We start from the raw sequence: 21,351 nt of genomic DNA, 5'->3' as shown, positions 1-21,351 counted from the left end.
CATACTTTTTGATCAATATTTCGCTTTTTCTCCGATGAACAATAAATACAAATGATCAAGTTCACCTTGTTACTTTAACTTAATGGGTTATTTTGATTGATACCCATAGAACTATTTGTCCTATATTCTAGTATACCCAGGAGATTTCGGTATTTAGGCAGATTGTAATTTGGTGCTGTGTATCTACCATTCTAATCTGTATCACTAATCTTAGTCAACCTCTATAGCATGCTTGCACAGGTGTCTTCATAGCTAAAGATGGCTTGCACACATAGCTCATCATCTCTCTAGATATGCAGAGAATGTTTGCATCGGTTGCTAGGGGGCAATTACTTTGAAAACAAATCAAGGTGGAGGCTATGAGATGTGGGAAGTCCAAGTAGGATACAAAGACAGACTGAAGGGGGATCTAGAAGAAGAGAATGTCGTTTCTGCAGCGAGTCTTGGGCCTAGTAGCACTGGGGCATACGTGCACTGTAAGTGATACTTAGTAAAGCAAATATCGACAAGTATGGGTGCAATATATTATTGACTGTTTTCTGCTCCAAATAATAAACAAGTGCAACGAGTCGTACATTAACATTGCCTATGAATAATTATGAACGTGGTTCACAATTGTATTGCAAATGCTACTTACCAGTATGCATCTGTTCTTGGCATGTAGGGCTGCTGACATTCATATCTGTGCATAGATCGCCACCTAGTGTTGGGTCCGGATGATTGCACATTGTTGTCCTGGAAGAGTCTTCGAAGTATCACGAGATAGGTGGCTCCTCCCCTGGACTACAGTGCGCATGGGCATCGCCTCCATCCCCAGATTGTTTTTAGCCATTGGCAGAGATGGAGTGAAGAATGTGAGTGATGACCATGCTATGAGCATATGTATGTAAATGAATGAATTCTGCAGCTGCTACAGGCGCCGGGGAGGAGGGTGGGCGATATGAATGTCAGCAGCCCTACATGCCAAGAACAGATGCATACTGGTAAGTAGCATTTGCAGTTCGAGGCATGTGGGCTGCTGAATTCATATCTGTGCATAGAATACATAGCAGTCCCTCCATTAGCGGCGGCCGCCCGTGCCAGCTGCAGTAGTCTGAAAAAGTGTTTTTAGAACAGCCTGACCAACAGCTGCCTGTTGTTTGGAATGCACGTCTACACAGTAGTGTTTAGTGAAAGTATGTGTGGTAGACCATGTGGCTGCTCTACAGATATCTTCTAAGGGAATGTTACCTAGGAAAGCCATAGAGGCCCCCAACTTCCTGGTGGAGTGGGCCCTGGGCGGGATAGTGAGAGTGCGCTTAGCTTTAGCGTAACAGATTTGAATGCACTTCACTATCCACCTAGCAATCCCTGCTTTAGAGATAGCGTTTCCCTTGTGGTGAGTGGCAAAAGCAACAAAAAGCTGCTTGGTTTTGCGAAAATCCTTTGTCCTGTCTACATAATACATCAAGGCCCTCTTAACATCAAGGGTGTGGAGCATGCGCTCCGCCAGTGTATCTGGGTTTTGGAAAAACACCGGCAATTCAATTGTCTGATTTAAGTGGAATTGGGATACCACTTTGGGCAGGAATTTAGGGTTAGTGCGTAGCACCACCCTGTTAGCATGTACCTGGAAGAAAGGTTCTTGGATGGTGAGCGCCTGCAGCTCGCTAACCCTCCGTAGCAAAGTAATAGCTACTAAGAACGCAACCTTCCAAGTCAGAAACTGAAGCTCACAAGAGTGCAGTGGCTCAAAGGGAGGACCCATCAGCCTCGTAAGAACCACATTGAGGTTCCATTCTGGAGCTGGTGGAGTCCTTGGTGGAATGACCCTTTTGAGTCCTTCCAGAAAGGCCTTGATAGCAGGGACCCTGAAGAGTGACAGGTGTTGTCTATTCTGGAGGTATGCTGCAATAGCAGACAGGTGAATGCGGATGGAAGAGTACGCCAGATTGCATTGGTACAGGTGGAAGAGATAGCAAATGATGTTTTGAATGGAAGCATCTAGCGGGTCGATATTGTGGTTAGCACAGTAGATGACAAACCTCTTCCATTTAGCCGCATAACAAGCTCTGGTAGTGGGCTTCCTTGCCTCCCGAATGATGTTCATGCAATCGGGAGGAAGATTGAGGTAGCCAAACTCTAGGACTTCAGGAGCCAGATCGCCAGGTTGAGCTGTTGCGGATCTGGGTGCTGAATGTCGCCATGGCTCTGCGTCAGAAGGCTGGGAGTGAGATGAAGCCTTTGATGCGGTACCACGGACAGTTCCAGAAACGTGGTGTACCATGGTTGGCGAGCCCACGTTGGAGCAACTAGGATGAGAGTCATCGAGTGCTGCCTGAGCTTGCGTGCCACCAGCGGTATCAGAGGTGCTGGGGGAAAAGCGTACGCAAATTTGCCTGACCAGTTCATCCACATCGCATTGCCCTGTGATTGGGGGTGTGGGAATCTGGCGGCGAAGCTTTGGCATTTTGCGTTCTCCTTTGTGGCGAACAGGTCTATCTCTGGATGACCCCACCTTTGGAAGTACGGTTGGAGTACTGATGGATGTATCTCCCACTCGTGCATTTGATGGCTGTGCCTGCTGAGCAGATCCGCCATTTGATTGTCCTTGCCCGGGAGATGCTCTGCCATGAGGAAGATGTTCCTCTGAATGGCCCACTTCCACATGCTCTGAGCCAGATGAGACAGCTGTGGAGAGTGTGTGCCTCCCTGCTTCTGGATGTAGTACATGGCCGTCATGTTGTCTGTCCGGATCAACACGACTTTGTTGCACAGATGTACTTTGAACGCCTTCAAGGCCATGAAGATTGCCATCAGTTCCAACACATTGATGTGCATCTTCCTTTGCTGTAGTGTCCATAGTCCCTGCACAGTGTAATGGAGTACATGCGCTCCCCATCCCTGGAGAGAGGCGTCCGTCGTCAGGATAATCTGTGGGACAGGCTCTTGGAATGGTCGGCCCTTGCAAAGGTTGTGTGGATTCCACCAATGCAGAGAGTTGTATGCCCGACCGCTCACCAACACTAGGTCTGTCAGTTGCCCATGAGCCTGAGTCCACTGACGTGCAAGGCACTCCTGAAGCGGACGCATATGTAGTCTCGCGTGCGGGACAATGGAGATGCAGGAGGCCATCATGCCTATCAACTGCATGAACACCCTCGCTGGAAGCGAGTGTTGGGGTCTGAATCGTTGGATCAGCGCCTGGATACTGGCGATTCTCACTGAATTTGGCTGCGCGGTGGCTGCCAGAGTGTTGATTGTCGCGCCCAGGTACTGTCGCACGTGGGCGGGCTGGAGATGGGACTTCGGGTAGTTCAGAGAGAATCCCAGATCGTGCAGGAGATGAATGGTGCGTGACACGTGGTCGACGCACTGCTGTTCTGTCCTTGCCTGAATGAGCCAGTCGTCTAGGTAGGGAAAGACGTGGACGTGCTGGCGACGGAGATGCGCCGCCACAGTCGCTAGGCACTTGGTAAACACTCTCGGTGCTGTGGTGACCCCGAACGGCAGAACCTTGAACTGGTAATGCTGGTCTAAGATCGTGAATCTGAGGTACTTCCTGTGGGAAGGATGCAGGGGAATATGAAAATAGGCATCTTTCAGATCCAGCGTAGCCAGGAAGTCCCCCTGTTGAAGCAGGGGAAGCACCTGCTGCAACGTGAGCATATGGAAGTGCTCCGAGAGGATGTACCAGTTCAGGGGCCTGAGGTCCAGGATCGGCCTGAGGGATCCGTCCTTCTTGGGAATCAGAAAATACAGGGAGTAAACCCCTGTTCCCCGCTCTTGCAATGGAACGAGCTCTATCGCCCCTTTTTGCAGCATGACTAGAACTTCTTGCTGCAACAAGGTCAAGTGCTCGCCGGACATAGGACGGCTCCTTGGGGGTATGTCCGGTGGAATGGACGTAAGCTCTAGACAGTACCCGTACTGGATAATGGACCTCACCCACCTGTCCGTGGTGATGGACTTCCACGCCGGCAGGAACTGCTGGAGCCTCCCCCCGACCGGTGTTGTATGGCCGGGGGGCAGTGACAAGACGTCACTGTTTGTTGGGGGCGGTGGACCTGGAGCTATTGTTGCCACGTCCCCTGCCCTTGACATTATTGCCTCTGTAACCACCTCTATTTTTGTTGTTATACGAGGCTTGGTTGTTAGTCTTGTAAAATTGTGTGGACTGGGATGCTTGTCCCCTTGAGGTGCCTCTGGAGTTTGAGCGGCGAAAGGAACCACTCCGAAACTGCTGACTTTGTAAAGCCCCCATGGACTTGGCAGTTTCCGTATCTTTTTTCATTTTTTCCAGTGTGGCATCCACCTCAGGGCCAAACAGATGGTCAGGATTCACTGTCTGATTCAGTATAGTGGTTTGGATGTCGGGTTTGAACCCCGAAATTCTAAGCCAGGCATGGCGTCTAAGCAGCACACTAGTATTGATAGTCCTGGAGGCTGTGTCTGCCACATCCAACGCACATTTGATGGATGCATTCGTAATGAGTTTACCCTCTTGAATCAGCATCTCCCCCGCCTCCTTGTATTGGTCAGGCAAGTGTTGCAGTATGGCCTCTAATGTGTCATAATGGGCCCTATCATAACGTGCAAGCAAGGCTTGGGTGTTAGATATTCTCCAGATATTAGCTGCCTGTGCAGCAATCCGTTTGCCTGAGGCCTCGAAGATTTTGGACTCTTTGTCTGGGGGAGGAGCGTCACCAGTAGTTTGAGAGTTCGCCCTCTTCCGAGCATTGGAAACGACCAGGGAGTCCAATGGTAAGTGTCCCTTGATATATGTCGGATCCGTGGGCGCTGCCTTATATTTCCTGTCGATGCGAGGGTTGACCACACGCGCTCGGGTGGGCTCCTTGAAAACCTCCGTTGCATGTTTAAGCACCCCCTTCAGCATCGGTAGCGTTTTGACTGACTTTTCGGCTACCGAGAAGGTGTCGAATAAGAAGTCCACATCCACGGGGTCCGAGTGCAGCTCGACGTCGTGGTTAGCAGCAGCTCTCTCTATCAGGGCATTGAAGGCCGCCGAATCCTCAGTCGGGGACGTCTTGGCCGCGAAAAGTTGAGCGTCCTGACCCCCCTGCGGGTCCTCCGGGTCGCCTCCGGCGGACCACGGAACGTGCTCCTCCTCCGGATCCGAGTATGCCGGATAGTCGTACTCGGCGTCCTCCTCGTCCGCACCGGCCGCGACGGAATGCGTCGGCGAGTACCCCAGGGTTTGTGGGGACACAGGTTCCACCAAAGCCGAAGAGCCCTCGGAGTCCCTTTTGTTTTTGAGAGGGATCTTAAAATGTTCCAACGCCGGCTCCGTCGTGATTTTCCTTTTGAGGAGCGACAGTTTCCCGGTGTTGGCGTCGATGGTTACCTCACGACGTTCCTCTTCAGCAAGCGGTTGGAGTCGAAGCTTCGACACCACCAGGGCCGCTTTAGGTGCCAATACCTCCTTCGAGGGTCCACTCTGTTTCGGCGCGAAGGCCTTCGGCGCCGACTTGGGAGGAAAGGTGAAACGGATAGGCGTCTGCTCCTTCGCAGGCTTAGGCGTGAGCTTTGGCGCCACAGTGTCTTTTCGAATCCGCTGCAAGGATTCCGCCACTCTCTTCGTCAAGGCCGGAGAGGGCTTGACCGGCTCGAGCGACTTCTCGGCATCGAGGGCCCGATCACCCGCATGCGCCTTCTTCGGGGCCGACGCTCCATGGCCATGCGCGTCGTCGCCCAGACGCTTCTTCGGAGCCGACTTCGGGTCCACGACCCCTTTCGGAGCCGACTTCGGGTTCACGACCCCTTTCGGAGCAGACGCAGCCGCGTCGGACGACTTCGCCTTCGGCACCGACCCCGAGGACTTCGGGTCGGCCATCTTGGCGTGGCTCTTTGAGTCGGCCATTTTGGTTTCCTTGGAAGTTGACGCCTCCAGAACCTTCTTCACCAGCGCAACTTTCACTTTCGGTTTCGCATCCGAGGGTGCGTGACCAGTTGGCTTCACTTTCGTTTTCTTCGACGTAAGTGATGGTTCATAAGTGTCCGTGACCGGGCCCGGAGGCGGGGACGTAGGACTCATAGTTAGATCTTGGGTAAGGCCCGAAGGCGATCCCTCGACCTGGGCCGTAGGAGGGGTAATAACCCCAGAGTCTGGTTGGGGATGCTCCTCCTCTGAGCTATCACCCATAGTGGCAAAAGCCTGTTCGTCGTCCCCTACCTCGTCGGTGACTTCGTCAAAGTTCTCGGCACCTTCGTCATAGGTTTCTCCTTCGGATGCGGGATTAGAGTCCGAACCTTGCACGTCGTCTTCTCCCTCGACAGATTCCTGGAAAATGTCATCTGGTGGGGGCGCCGTAGCCGATAACTGAGCCTGGAGCCTATTGGCCCGACGAATCTTTAAAGTCTTCTTGCTCCGGAACTTCGAACACGCCATGCAGGTGTCTTCGCGGTGATCCGGCGACAAGCAGGTATTGCACACAGGGTGCACGTCGAGGTGTGAATATTTAGAGTTACACACCGGGCACTTCTTAAACGGAGTTCGCTCCATAGCAAGAGTGTAGTGTAGGCCCGTCCGCGCCGAAAGCACGTGGAAGGGCAGCAAGAGATCGGAGCTGAGAGTCAGAAAGAAACCCGTACGCAACTATACCGACGCCCAGCCTAAAGACCTTTTGGTCTCGAGTAGAAGTTGAACAACTATCGGTTCCGACAGAGGGAACCGAAACACATCCGAACCCAATGGCGGAAAAAAACAATCTGGGGATGGAGGCAATGCCCATGCGCACTGTAGTCCAGGGAAGGAGCCACCTATCTCGTGATACTTCGAAGACTCTTCCAGGACAACAATGTGCAATCATCCGGACCCAACACTAGGTGGCGATCTATGCACAGATATGAATTCAGCAGCCCACATGCCTCGAACATGTGATTTATGAAGTCATTTGTGGCAGATGCTCCACATCTAGCCTCATGTCAATCATAAAAAAGCACTGGACTATATATGTGTTTGATGGGTGAGACAAAGATTACACATCCAGAACAGCAAGCCCATGAATAACAGCTGAGCCACAGAGTTGGGGTACAACAGTCATTATCTAAATCAGTGCAGCATACTGTACAAATTGTGGTAGCAACATCAGGGGCCTTTCAACTTCTGATATGATGTGGGCACTTGACGTCTTGCACAGAAAAGGATCTATATAGTGTGGTGTGAGAATAAGTTAATATAGCTGTTGTACAGATCACAAAGCAGTTCATTTCCATAGTCGTGTTTGTGCACACATTGTTCCCAAGTATATTTGTGAAGCCTTTGAGCAATCAAAAATAATCATGGGTTTTTCAATGCTAGGCAACAAAGCACCACAGTCTCAATATGAGGATTTTATTTGATTTTGTTAAAACATGCCATACTAATGATGCATTTGCTATGGTCTTGATAGGATAGCCCCACAACAAAATGGTCCCACAGGGGAGAAGAGACTGCATTCTTTTAACACAAAAAAATCACGTTTAGTGCAAATCACTACAAAGACCCTCAGTATCGGAGACCCAGCTATTACAGCTCCAAAGCAACTGGGTGTGTGTGTCTAACTCATTATTTCAACCATTGAACAAATAAAACACTGGCCCAGCAGTTGTCCCCCTTTAACAAAGTTCTCCAGGTTTTAGTGAGTGACACATGTGCAGAAAAACTGCAAGATTTAGAGCTGTGTTGCTTGTAAAGGGGAAATGATACATTGTTGGCAAACTGTATATTTTTGGCACATTAACCACCATTCTAACCTGTAAAAACCGAACGGGGATGTAAAACATTAACAGAAAAAAACCTTCTGCAGAGAAGGTATCTACCTGCGCAGGATTCAGTGCTTAATTTGTGCCATTGGAGGCAGTACTCATTTTTGGAGACTGGGACTTCTGTTCATTATAAGACTTGGCACAGATTAAGAAAGACAAAGGCAGAAAGGGGGATGGGAGGACGGTTTGAAAGATGCGACAATGATGAATGGTGAAAGCAGGGATGAGAAAGAACCTGCATGAGTGAGCTTTAAGAGATAGGATGGGGCCTAATGGAAGATAGAAGCATAAAGTGGAACCGAGGGTAGGCATTCTTGGCATTTGGCGACCCGACTCGATTACCTCCTAGATTTACCACAGCTGTAACAAAAATCAGCATTTGAGTTGCTCAACAGGAAAACACGGAGTACAGTTTTATACAGTATGCAAAATGTGCGATCAATTAACTCGTACATCAAGTCTTCACCAAACAATATTTTAATGAATTTATCATATCAATGTACATATTTACCTGGACTTCTGAATTTGAGTCCACTGGCTGGAGGGGAAACCAGAGTTCTTTGCCACTGTATCTACACAACTCTTCTTTCTTTATGGCTACTTTCCCTTAAAACAAAAATATAATTATTTTAGAGTGTGCCTTGTTTGATTTAAGGAGTGTTTTGAGAAGAGAATCCTTGATGTTGTGACACTTGTAAAACGGTACATATTAAAGTAAGCAATTCATAGCGTTCCTGTTGGTTGATTAACTCAGTTATTTCCCAATACTGTCTAGAAATAAGAGTAATCAGAATTTGCTAAGCGTCATCATTCCATCCAAGCTGCACTGAACAACAAGAATAACTTTTATTGCATGTCAAAAGTGGGGAATATTTCCAACGATTATAGATTAAGATCTATATACTGATTATATCTATACCCACGGGGAATACTGTGCTTCCAAGGCCTATGGAGCTGTGCTTGAATCAGAAAAAAAACAAGATATGAAGTACTTAAGGTTTACTATAAACTTCATAGAACTATAGCTTGATTGTTGTTTCTCCAGAGAAGGAAGTGGTTAGCCTGAAAAGAGGCTGGTTTCATTCTGGCTCCCTTACAGGTCATAAATAACTCAAAAAGCCCTTATCGGGAGTACAAGTGTTAGAAAAAGTTCCTTTTAAAGGAAGCTATACATAGTGTGTAGATTGTTGAGGAAGCTTGAACTGAGCACCTATTTTGATATGAACTAGAGGCTATCTTGTCAAGTAGTGATTGGAGTCAATTTTGAGCATATGCAGTCTGTTATTCTGGGTACTAGAGCTCTTCAAAACTAGCAAGGAGTTATTTCTGCTGTTTGGTGGATGTGCCACTGTAAAACCTTACACGTTTATAGAATATGCCCAAAACACTCAGTCTTATGTTTGCTTGATCCAAGAAATTGCTGGCGCTAGATAATTCACGAAAAAATATAGTCCTGAGCTTTGAACTCCAGTGGAAACTCAAATCATGAACTCGCGTTCCACAATCATGGAATCATCGTGTCGTGCTAATTTTTAACCAGAATTGGCATTGCCAATTGGTCTGGCGTTGTAACTTGTCACAGGGTGACCCACCTCCCTACGATCCCCCCACGCCACCTTCTCCTCTTGGTACGGTCCGCGCTGTCACCTGAAGGCAGCGTTAGAATGTTCGTGGTTGAGACTAAGCCGTCAAGCTGGGAGCACCTGTGTTTTCAAGAACTTAATAAACGTTCCTGAACCCTCTATGTGTAGTGCCTCTTTACTACACTTTTGGCGACGAGGACAAGGAGCTGAGCCAGGGTCAGCGCGGGGTCTTCCCCCTGGAGCAGTTTGGTGCTTGGACGGAGAAGAGTAAATTGAGGATTATTTCAAAATGATGAGATAAGGTGGTAACGTCATGGTTAAGCGTGTATCTACAAACACGAAGAATTAATGATAAGGAATCTGAGCAGCATCCGTGTATACCGGCAAGTTTAACTTATGAGTGAAATTGATGAATTGAACCATGGACTTTCAGAGGATTAATGTTTACCAGTGAATACTGAGGAAACTTTGGGCGTTCTCGTGAAAATTAGAAAATAAAGAAAAGTAAGACCCGAAGTAGGTGGACACTGGAATCGGCGTAATCCAGGAGGTGAGCCTTGGTGGCTGGGTGGAGGAGATGTGAGCGGAGCAGAGAACAAAGCTAAAATCTCTCAAACCGCATTGATATTGATTTAAGCTGCGCGCTAAGCGTGAGAAGGTTATCCTCCTAATATCTACAGCGTAAACCAAAGAGCTAACATGATAATGTACTGCCGCTTTGAGGCCGCTTGGCCACGAACCTAATGATAATACTCCATTGAACAGTGATATATGACGTATTTAAAATCGAACGGCAAGCGGAGGAATAAAACGAGGCAGTGAAAATAAAAAATAAAAAAAAAATTGTATACATTTTGAAGTGAAAACTTTGGGCGTTCTCGTGAAAATGTATTAATAATAAAGAAAAGTAAGACCCGAAGTAGGTAACACTGCAATCTGCGTAAATTCATGATGAGCCTTGGTGGCTGGGTGGAGGAGATTTGAGCGGAGCAGAGAACAAAGTTAAAGTCTCTTAAACCGCGTTTGATATTGATTTAAGCTTCGCGCTAAGCTTGTGAAGTGTTATCCTCCTTATATCTACAGCGCAAATCCAAGAGAAAATGTTATAATGTACTGCCGCCTTGTGGCCGTTTAGCCCACGAACCTAATGAAAATACTCCTTTGAAGAGTGAAATAAGACGTATTTAAACTGAACGGAAAGCGAAGGATTAATACGAGGCAGTGAGGTAAATAAAAAATGAGCAACTGAAAATATTGAGCAGTGAAATGGATTCGGCGTGATGAATGTGGTGGTTTTGACGAATATTTGAAACAGCGTTACCTCAGTTATGCTGATTTAAGGTCATTATCTAGTTAAATGAAATTCCCCACAGAGCCGATGCTTGGGTTTATGTATTTCTAATAAATGGAGCATCGTATCACATCTAAGCCGTGTTAAAAGTAGAAGAGGAGAATTTAGAGCGACGTAGTCACTCGAATACATGAACTTCCTGAATGAAATAAGTGTGACTCTCCTCAACACGGACCGGAAATATTGACTACACCATAGTAGTAATCAGCATCAGCGAGTGTCGACTGCCCTTGGAACAATTCTGTTGAACTATTTTAAGGAATTATTAGCTTACCGGGAGATGACAAGTTCAGGAATGTGAGGTATATTCGACTGGCAGTTTCCGGCGGCGCTCATCTAGCGTAGCACTTTCCTCAGCGTTGTGGCGCGAAAGGGAGAGCGACGCACATCTCGTAGTGGCGCCACCTTACTGTGAATGCCGCAAACGCATCTTCACACAAGAATTCCTGGCAATAATTGAATCTATTGGTACAGCAAAGAAATTGCATTCTAAAGCGTATTTGGAGAAAAAATTAAAGTGAATAAGAGAAGTACCCCTTGGTGGAATTACTTAAAGGTGTTTTAGGAAATGTTAACTTGATATACAAAATAATAATAGACGGATAGAAGGAAACTTTAAGACGAAAATAAATACACCCAGGTTATGTGAAAAGTATTAACACTCAATTATAAGTGAGATTTTGAGGAAAATAAACAAAATGAGCTATGTGAGAAGAATATGAATTGGATTTCATATTGCGTGAAGGAATAACAAAACTAAGCACATCATCTAAAACTTGTCAAATCAAATTTTTTCCTTTTGGAACAGTTTGTACAGAAGAGTTCAAAGACTGTATCCTTTAAGTTGAACATATACAAAATAGGAAGAAATAACTGTACGGTTAAAACATATATATAAGCTGTGATTGATTGTGATATTTACATGGATAAAAACATGATGTATAAATTACCGCCACCTGAGCCATTTATAAAAGGAGATGGGGTTAATATGGCAGAATGGGAGGAGTGGAAGGAATATTTTAACAATTACAAATCCGTTCTTGATGAGGAGGAAGAAGAACCTTTAAAACCAGAAGAGAAGGTAGAAAGATTGCTACACAGTTTAGGAGCCGGTGGACGGAAAGTGTACTATAACATAGAAAAGGAACTCTATAAGGGAACGGACAGGAAGGTTTTTGAGAATGTCATGCATGTTTTAGATGAACATTATAAGCAATTAACGAATGGCTATGCACATAGGAATGTGAGAAGTTGGCCCGATATGCAACGTTCGCTATTCTAGCGACCGCTATGTATCGTTCCAACGACCCTTATGGTGTTTGGTTGTAAGTCAACCTATAGACCAGCTATCCTAGTAGCGTGGATACGAGCAGTCTAAGGCTAAAGACTCGAGAGGGCGCGTTAAGCCAGCTGTTTACCACACATGTACCCCTTGAACACCCAGTGAAAGGACACCACACAAGTGTTATGAAAATAAACAGTATATTTATTAAGAATCACAACAGCCCTGTACTCTTTATGAGGACAGGGTACTTAGCACAAACCAAACCTCTTTAGCAAATACTTTAAGTGCACAGTTAAAACAAGTGTCCGAGGACACGGAAAGGTTTAAGGCAAGTCGGAAGCGAGGGACTCGGGACCCTAGAGTAAGGAGGCTATGCAGGCACTGAAATGCCGAGTTACCTAGCCACGAGGGCTGCGGCTGCACAAGTCTTACAGGCGTCGGGGTCTTCGCTGACGAGCCAGGAGCCGGAAGAAAAGGAGTTGCTGGCCGGCGACCAGTGCTGAATAGTTCGTAGAGATCCAAGCCTGGATCGGAGATTGAAGAAACCTGAAAGCAGAGGGGACCAAGTTCGTACTACTAGCCAGTAGTCAGAGGGTACCAGGAAGGCACCAGTTGGCCGTCACCTCGACCAGGTGAGTGGGCGACGCTAGGCTCTGCAGTCTCACGGACCAGGAGGCGTTGTCGGCGACCACGGTGGAGGTGCGAGCTGTCCCACGACAGATGTCGCTGTCGGCGTCTTGAGTGGACCAGGAGGGTCCGGGGTGCTTCTCGAAAAGATGGAAGCAAGGGCCAGTCTGGAGCAACCAGACCGGCAGTGATGATTCTCGGATGTCGTCACAGAAGGACACAAGCCAGCGGCTAGTGACCAGGCAACGTGTTGAGCAGCGAGCAGAAGGGCCCCACGCAGATCGTGGAGATGCTGGGGGACTGCACTTCGGAGCTGGAGCGGCTCAGGGTCGGGGCTTCTCGGACCCCAGAGCACTCACCAGAGAGTTACCTCGATGGTCGTGCTGGTTTTTAAGAGCGTGCAGGTTCTGATGATGGCCGGTCCCTCGAGGTCTCGTCGCACCCACAGGTCACAGCTGAGCTGATGACGGGGGTAGAGGTCAGAGGTGCCAGGGAAGCCGGTTCTCGTCGAGCTGGGCCGTCGGATTCCTTGAGGAAGGACTTACAGCAAACCGCAGAGTTCTTAGATGGTGCCCGCTGATGCAGGGTGACTACTCCTTAGCCACAAGGGAGAAATCTTGAGAAGAGTCTTGAAGTCCTTTCGTAGAAAGTATTCTTGATTCAAAGATGATCTAATTTGGAAGGGTCCCCGCTCCGGCCTTTATCCTAAAGAAAGGGGCGGGTACATGACTAGGTCCTGCCCTAAGGGTGGGACCAGGAAGGGGGGTAGTTACACCCCTCTCCCCTGCCGGACTTTCCCCAGGCCAGGGCTGTCGCCCCTGGAACTGGTTCTAACCGGCAGATGCGTAGTGAGCACCGGGGTGCCACTCCGCAGTCACCTTCTCGCAAAAGCCCTACCTACCCAGAATACACAAACCCTGTCTGGGACGGTGCGAACACCGCCCTCGACAGGAAACCCTTTGTCCAAGCGCTCCTCGCTGGAAGGACTCCCAGCAGCAGGAGGTCAGACTCGTGTCTGTGGTGGCAGCATCCATTTTGTGGAGCTGAGGCTTTCGTTAACTTTAACCGGGGTTCACAGTTACGTACATGTCGTGTCCCTCTAGAAGGGCGGAATGCTAACCTCGTCGCCAGAGTTGGTGAGAGGGCAGCATCCCGATTCGTATGACACCTTACTCGACATGTCTTGATAACGCGACACCGAAGTTACCGATGTGGCACGCGTTACCATGGAACAGCCATTGGGTCTTTTCTCCGCAAGCTGCAACCGGCTCGGCTCGGGCCAGAACACAGTTCACGCGAGCCCATGCACTCTGCCTTCAGGATTGTCAAGGCCTGCCATAGGAGTGACTGATAGGGACTCGGGTGTCCATTGTATGGTTAGATATAGAGCTACTATATCTAAAGCAAAGGGTGATTACACGACTTCGCCCCAGCTGTCATGCAGCCAGTTGTGTCAAATTTAGGAGGCCAGCCAGGGGTGGCATAATACATGCTGCAGCCCCTGGCGGCCCTGGGTACACCTATGCCCTGAGTTACAGGGTCTGGTAAGGTGGCCCAGTACCAATTGGAAATGCACCTAGGGTACATGGAATCCATTTTAAAGAGAGAGCAGTAGGCCTGGGGTCCTGATTGGCAGGGTCCCAGGTCGACTATGTCCAAAACCAGCTAAAACACAGGGCAAAAAGTTGGGGGCAACCATAGTCAGGATGTACCTTCCTACACAACCCCCCCCCCCAAACGAAAGGAGATAAGGCTATCCTTGTCCAGGTAAGCCTCTATTACCTAAGTGGCCATATAAGGAAGGACCAGCTCTGGCTTGGTTTCCCCCTGTGTCATGGTCCACTAGGCAACCCCTCACCCTAAGGGTATCTGAGGGTCTCCACCATAGGGAATCTCTGTCTCTGGTGTGTCTTGGGAAAGAAGAAGGCTGATGCTGGGATGGAGTACTGAAGTGAGGCTCCTCTACCTTTGGGCTCAACTTCCTCCAATCACCACTCATCATGTGTGCCTTCCTTTCTTTAGCTGAGATGCACTGAGCTCTCAGGGTCAGCCTCTGGCTACCTAAAGCTGGAGGCTGAGTCCCTCTGTTTGGCTTACTGGAGGGACAGGTCAGGTCTGGGGTTTTTAGGCCCCATGTTTGGCTGTGCCCAACAGTGTCCAGCTGTGGGAGTTCCCTAACTACTTTTAAGGGGGATCCCTCAGGAGTCTGTTCTATTCTCACTTGGCTAGGTTTACCAGCTTCAGTGATCCTAATCTGCTGATTAAGGGGTTCTTTTGGACAGGGGGCCCTTTGGGGTCCACCACTGGCCTCCCTAATCTCTTCAGCCCTGGGCTGACTGAGACAGGGTAGAGAGGTGCAGGTTACCTGCTCCAGACTGGGTCCCACCTGGGAAGGGTCCACTGCCATCAGGGGCTCTGCCAGGCTAGGCCTGACTACCTCTGGGGCAGTTCCTTCAACAGGGGTAGAGTCAGTTCCCTGAGGAGGCTGGCTCTTACCTAGTGTCTGGGAGGGGGAAGACTCTTCTTCCTCCTCAATGCTCTCTGTTTGAGTGGAGTGATCCATCGTTTCAGGCTTCACAACCTCACTATCTGTTTGAGTAGAGGCTGAGACCATTTCAACCTTGCCAACCTTTTCAGGAGGGCACTCAGTCTGTGTTTGGGCTGTGACTGTCACAGCCCTCCTATCCTGTTCTGGAAAGTCTGTCTGAGCCTGGGCAGTGGCTACCACTGCCCTTCCAACCTTTTCAGGGAGGAATGGTGCTTGGACTGGGGCTGTAGCTATTACTGCCCCACTAACCTGTCTGGATAGGCCTATCATTCGGGAGTGAGTTTCTTGCTCCACCTCAGCCCATGCTGAGAGTTCCAGGTCATTCCCCAGTAAGCAATCTACAGGTAGGTTATCTGTCACTGCCACTCTCATGGGCCCTGTGACATTACCCCAGCTGAGCTGGACTACTGCCATGGGATGCCTTCTCTTCACTCCATGAATGTCTGTCACCTGATAAGTAAAACCAGGGGTCAGTTGAGCAGAGGGGACCAGATGGTCACTCACCATGGTGAGGCTGGCCCCTGTGTCTCTGAATGCCTCAACTTTCTGACCATTCACTAAAACTTCTTGTCTATACTTCCCCAGAATGTGGGGTCCAGTAGTGAAGTTGGCAAACCCCATGCCAGTCTCACAGACAAGAGTGTGGTCAGGGAACCTGGCTAGGCCATAGTCCTCCTGATTGCCCAAAGTAATGCCCACCACATTCTTGGGGGCACTCCCACCACCTGGGGGATTACCACTAGTGGTAACAGGAGGTCTGGGAGTGTTACTTGGGGGTATGTTTTCCTTATTGCTATTTTTAGGGCACTTGGCATCACTTTTGTAATGGCCCACCTGTTTACAGGTATGGCAATAAGGTTTCTTCTGCTCTGAAGGAGTGTTCTGGGACCCACCACCCTTGTTGGAGTTTTGGGGCCCTTGGGAAGTCTTCTCTGTGGATTTATCCCCACCCTTCTCTTGAGGCTTGGTTGATTCCTTTTTCTGGTCACCACCCTGGTTTTTAGGCCTAACCCTGGTTCTGACCCATTTGTCTGCCCTCTTACCCAATTCCTGTGGAGAGGTCAGATCAGAGTCTACCAGGTGCTGGTGTAATAACTGGTTCTGACAATTATTTAAGATTTGCTCCCTTATAATTAGATTATACAATCCTTTAAAATCAGTAACCTTACTACCCAGTAGCCAGCCCTCAAAAGCCTTAGTGGCACAATCGACAAAATCAGACCAGTCTTGAGCCTGCGTTTTCTGGGTATCCCTGAACAGCACCCTGTACTGCTCAGTGGTTAGGCCGAACCCTTCAACGAGTGTATTCTTCAAGACTTGGTAATTGTTAGCGTCCTCTACCCTTGTGGTGAGGAGCTTGTCTCTTCCTTTTCCTTCAAAGGAGAGCCACAAGATAGCTGCCCACTGACTCTGGGGAACGCCTTGCACAGTGCAGGCCCTCTCCAAAGCAGTAATCCATTTGTGGATGTCGTCCCCTTGTTTAAAGGGGGGCACTATCTTCCCAAGGTGTTTCGTATCGAAACTCTTTTCCCTATTACTAGGTACATTGCTGCCACCAGTGGGGATTACCCCACTTAACTGTTGCTCTCTAGCGAAAGCAAGCTTTTCCTTGGCCAGGGCAAGTTCTTCCCTTTCGATCCTTAGATTAGCTGCCCTTTCCTTCGCTTCGTACACCCTCCTCTGAGGGGACGTCATCCCTCTTTGAGAAGAGTTGTGAGAGCCGTTGGTATGAAGGGATCTGCCAGAGTCTCTTGACAGAGATCGGGCTCGTCCATTCCCCAGGTTAAGCGGAACCGACAGCAGCGCCGGGGTTCCCCCAGTACCACTATCGTGCCTGCTTAAGTTGGACCGTGTTAGTCTGACGACTTCTACCTGTCCCTTATCTGCCTCGTCCCCAGAGAGATCCTCATCCTCGTCCTCCTCTCCCTCTTCGTTCTCAGTTACGAGGTGGATGAGGTCAGGATCATCTCGGGTTCCCTCGAGGGGAGGCATGTCTCCTTCTGGATTAGAAGAGCTACGAAGTTTCTCAGCTCTCCTGGCATCATAAGTCTCCAAGAGACCAATCAGAAAGGACGTTGTGGGGTTAGACCCCTGCTGAATCTTCCGGGAGTGACCCAGTCGTCTTAACTCCTTGAAGCTCAGCACAGTATATCCTGAAGGGATGACCTGTGGAGGGTCAACTGACACAAGGGGAGACTCAGAGTTTCCTCCTTGGCCCGACATACTGTTTCTAGTGTGGTGTAAGTGATGCACCTACCTACACTATGTGTTTTCCTACTGATCCCTTGCTAAGAGTTGTAGCCAAGGTGTGCTAAGCCTTGAGGAGCTACAACAGCTGGTTCAGTAGAACTCAGAGTATTCTAAGCTTTAGTTATATGTACTAACAGTACTTGCGCGATCTTTCAACAAGATATTCTTAGGATACGTGTGGTAAAACAACAGCAAGCTCAAATCCCAACCGCTGCTCACCAATGTGAGAAGTTGGCCCGATATGCAACGTTCGCTATTCTAGCGACCGCTATGTATCGTTCCAACGACCCTTATGGTGTTTGGTTGTAAGTCAACCTATAGACCAGCTATCCTAGTAGCGTGGATACGAGCAGTCTAAGGCTAAAGACTCGAGAGGGCGCGTTAAGCCAGCTGTTTACCACACATGTACCCCTTGAACACCCAGTGAAAGGACACCACACAAGTGTTATGAAAATAAACAGTATATTTATTAAGAATCACAACAGCCCTGTACTCTTTATGAGGACAGGGTACTTAGCACAAACCAAACCTCTTTAGCAAATACTTTAAGTGCACAGTTAAAACAAGTGTCCGAGGACACGGAAAGGTTTAAGGCAAGTCGGAAGCGAGGGACTCGGGACCCTAGAGTAAGGAGGCTATGCAGGCACTGAAATGCCGAGTTACCTAGCCACGAGGGCTGCGGCTGCACAAGTCTTACAGGCGTCGGGGTCTTCGCTGACGAGCCAGGAGCCGGAAGAAAAGGAGTTGCTGGCCGGCGACCAGTGCTGAATAGTTCGTAGAGATCCAAGCCTGGATCGGAGATTGAAGAAACCTGAAAGCAGAGGGGACCAAGTTCGTACTACTAGCCAGTAGTCAGAGGGTACCAGGAAGGCACCAGTTGGCAGTCACCTCGACCAGGTGAGTGGGCGACGCTAGGCTCTGCAGTCTCACGGACAAGGAGGCGTTGTCGGCGACCACGGTGGAGGTGCGAGCTGTCCCACGACAGATGTCGCTGTCGGCGTCTTGAGTGGACCAGGAGGGTCCGGGGTGCTTCTCGAAAAGATGGAAGCAAGGGCCAGTCTGGAGCAACCAGACCGGCAGTGATGATTCTCGGATGTCGTCACAGAAGGACACAAGCCAGCGGCTAGTGACCAGGCAACGTGTTGAGCAGCGAGCAGAAGGGCCCCACGCAGATCGTGGAGATGCTGGGGGACTGCACTTCGGAGCTGGAGCGGCTCAGGGTCGGGGCTTCTCGGACCCCAGAGCACTCACCAGAGAGTTACCTCGATGGTCGTGCTGGTTTTTAAGAGCGTGCAGGTTCTGATGATGGCCGGTCCCTCGAGGTCTCGTCGCACCCACAGGTCACAGCTGAGCTGATGACGGGGGTAGAGGTCAGAGGTGCCAGGGAAGCCGGTTCTCGTCGAGCTGGGCCGTCGGATTCCTTGAGGAAGGACTTACAGCAAACCGCAGAGTTCTTAGATGGTGCCCGCTGATGCAGGGTGACTACTCCTTAGCCACAAGGGAGAAATCTTGAGAAGAGTCTTGAAGTCCTTTCGTAGAAAGTATTCTTGATTCAAAGATGATCTAATTTGGAAGGGTCCCCGCTCCGGCCTTTATCCTAAAGAAAGGGGCGGGTACATGACTAGGTCCTGCCCTAAGGGTGGGACCAGGAAGGGGGGTAGTTACACCCCTCTCCCCTGCCGGACTTTCCCCAGGCCAGGGCTGTCGCCCCTGGAACTGGTTCTAACCGGCAGATGCGTAGTGAGCACCGGGGTGCCACTCCGCAGTCACCTTCTCGCAAAAGCCCTACCTACCCAGAATACACAAACCCTGTCTGGGACGGTGCGAACACCGCCCTCAACAGGAAACCCTTTGTCCAAGCGCTCCTCGCTGGAAGGACTCCCAGCAGCAGGAGGTCAGACTCGTGTCTGTGGTGGCAGCATCCATTTTGTGGAGCTGAGGCTTTCGTTAACTTTAACCGGGGTTCACAGTTACGTACATGTCGTGTCCCTCTAGAAGGGCGGAATGCTAACCTCGTCGCCAGAGTTGGTGAGAGGGCAGCATCCCGATTCGTATGACACCTTACTCGACATGTCTTGATAACGCGACACCGAAGTTACCGATGTGGCACGCGTTACCATGGAACAGCCATTGGGTCTTTTCTCCGCAAGCTGCAACCGGCTCGGCTCGGGCCAGAACACAGTTCACGCGAGCCCATGCACTCTGCCTTCAGGATTGTCAAGGCCTGCCATAGGAGTGACTGATAGGGACTCGGGTGTCCATTGTATGGTTAGATATAGAGCTACTATATCTAAAGCAAAGGGTGATTACACGACTTCGCCCCAGCTGTCATGCAGCCAGTTGTGTCAAATTTAGGAGGCCAGCCAGGGGTGGCATAATACATGCTGCAGCCCCTGGCGGCCCTGGGTACACCTATGCCCTGAGTTACAGGGTCTGGTAAGGTGGCCCAGTACCAATTGGAAATGCACCTAGGGTACATGGAATCCATTTTAAAGAGAGAGCAGTAGGCCTGGGGTCCTGATTGGCAGGGTCCCAGGTCGACTATGTCCAAAACCAGCTAAAACACAGGGCAAAAAGTTGGGGGCAACCATAGTCAGGATGTACCTTCCTACACATAATATACAAAGAAGATGGAGATATCAAAAGAGTAATGCACAAAAATGGAACTACACATGAGTATACTATCAATATGGGCGGTGTGGAAATCTACATTAACGTTGACTCTGGGTCACCTTATACAGTAGTAAGCAAAAGTACATGGAAAAATAAATTGGCAGAAACTCTAGGGAATGTATTGGAAGAAACAGACACGTCCCTGGAAACATACACTGGTGAAAACATTATCTTGACCGGTAGTAGAGAGATGAAATTGAGTTACATGAAGAGAAGTACGTGGAGTAAAGTTTATATTTCAGAAGAAGAGCTATCTGTACTAGGATGGGACGAATAAATGAAATTAGGATTAACACAAAATCCCACAAAAACAGACCCCATGAGTAGGCTGACAATGTGAGAAGTTGGCCTGATATGCAGTGCTCACTATTCTAGTGATCACTATGCATCAGTCCAAACGACCCTTATGGTGATTGGTTGTAAGTCAACCTTAGACCAGCTATCCTAGTAGCGTGGATATGAGCAGTCTTCGGGCTAAACTCTAGAGGGCCTGTTAAGCCAGCTGTTATACCATCACGTATACCCCTTGAATACCAAGTGAAAGGACACCACACAAGTGTTATGAAAATAAACAGTGTATTTATTTAGATCACAACAGCCCTGTGCTCTTTATGAGGACAGGGTACTAAGCATGCAACACAACTCTTAGGAAAATACTTCAAGTGCACAATCTACACAAATGCCCGAGGGCACGGAAAGTTTAGTGTTCTCGGGCGAACCCGATAAGGTAAGTCGGAAGCGGCAGTGACTCTGGACCCTTAGATAATGAGGCTATGCGGGCACCGAAATGCCGAAGTTACCTAGCCCAGGGGCTGCGGCTGCATAAGTCTTTACAGACGTCGGGAGTCCTCGCTGACGAACCAGGAGCCGGAAGGAAGGAGTTGCTGGCCGGCGACCAGTGAAGTTAGTTCGTAGAGATCCAAGCCTGGATCAGAGATGGATGACACCTGAAAGCAGAGGGGACCAAGTTCGTGACTACCAGCCAGTAGTCAGAGGGTACCAGGAGGGCACCGGATGATCGTCACCTCGACTAGGTGAGTGGGCGACGCTAGGCTCTGCCGTCTCACGGACCAGGAGGCGTTGTCGTCGACCAGGATGGAGGTGCGAGCTGTCCCACGAAGGTTGATGCTGTCGGCGTCGCTGGGCCCAGGATTGGGGCAACAAGCCTTGGCAAATTCAGGGCCACGTGGTGGACCTAAAATGGCGTCTTGAGTGGACCAGGAGGGTCCGGGGTGCTCCTCTTTCAAAAGGGAGCAAGGGTCAGTCTGGAGCAACCAGACCAACAGCG

The 21,351-nt window shown here is 49.3% G+C and overlaps 1 protein-coding gene across 1 annotated transcript in view; it reads right to left on the bottom strand.

Annotated features, from left to right (window-relative positions):
• The window catches only part of RASA2 (RAS p21 protein activator 2), a 619,199-nt gene that overhangs the window by 412,376 nt on the left and 185,472 nt on the right, over window positions 1–21,351 (bottom strand). The window contains exon 4 of the mRNA XM_086943698.1: window positions 8,258–8,352. Within this exon, the coding sequence (XP_086799824.1) occupies window positions 8,258–8,352 (95 nt within the window). The remainder of the gene's footprint in view (window positions 1–8,257; window positions 8,353–21,351) is intronic.

Source organism: Lissotriton vulgaris, chromosome 11, assembly GCF_964263255.1.
Source record: "Lissotriton vulgaris chromosome 11, aLisVul1.2, whole genome shotgun sequence".
NCBI lineage: Eukaryota > Metazoa > Chordata > Amphibia > Caudata > Salamandridae > Lissotriton > Lissotriton vulgaris.
The sequence above is the reverse complement of the archived record's forward strand: the minus strand, read 5'-3'. Positions and strand labels throughout refer to the sequence as shown.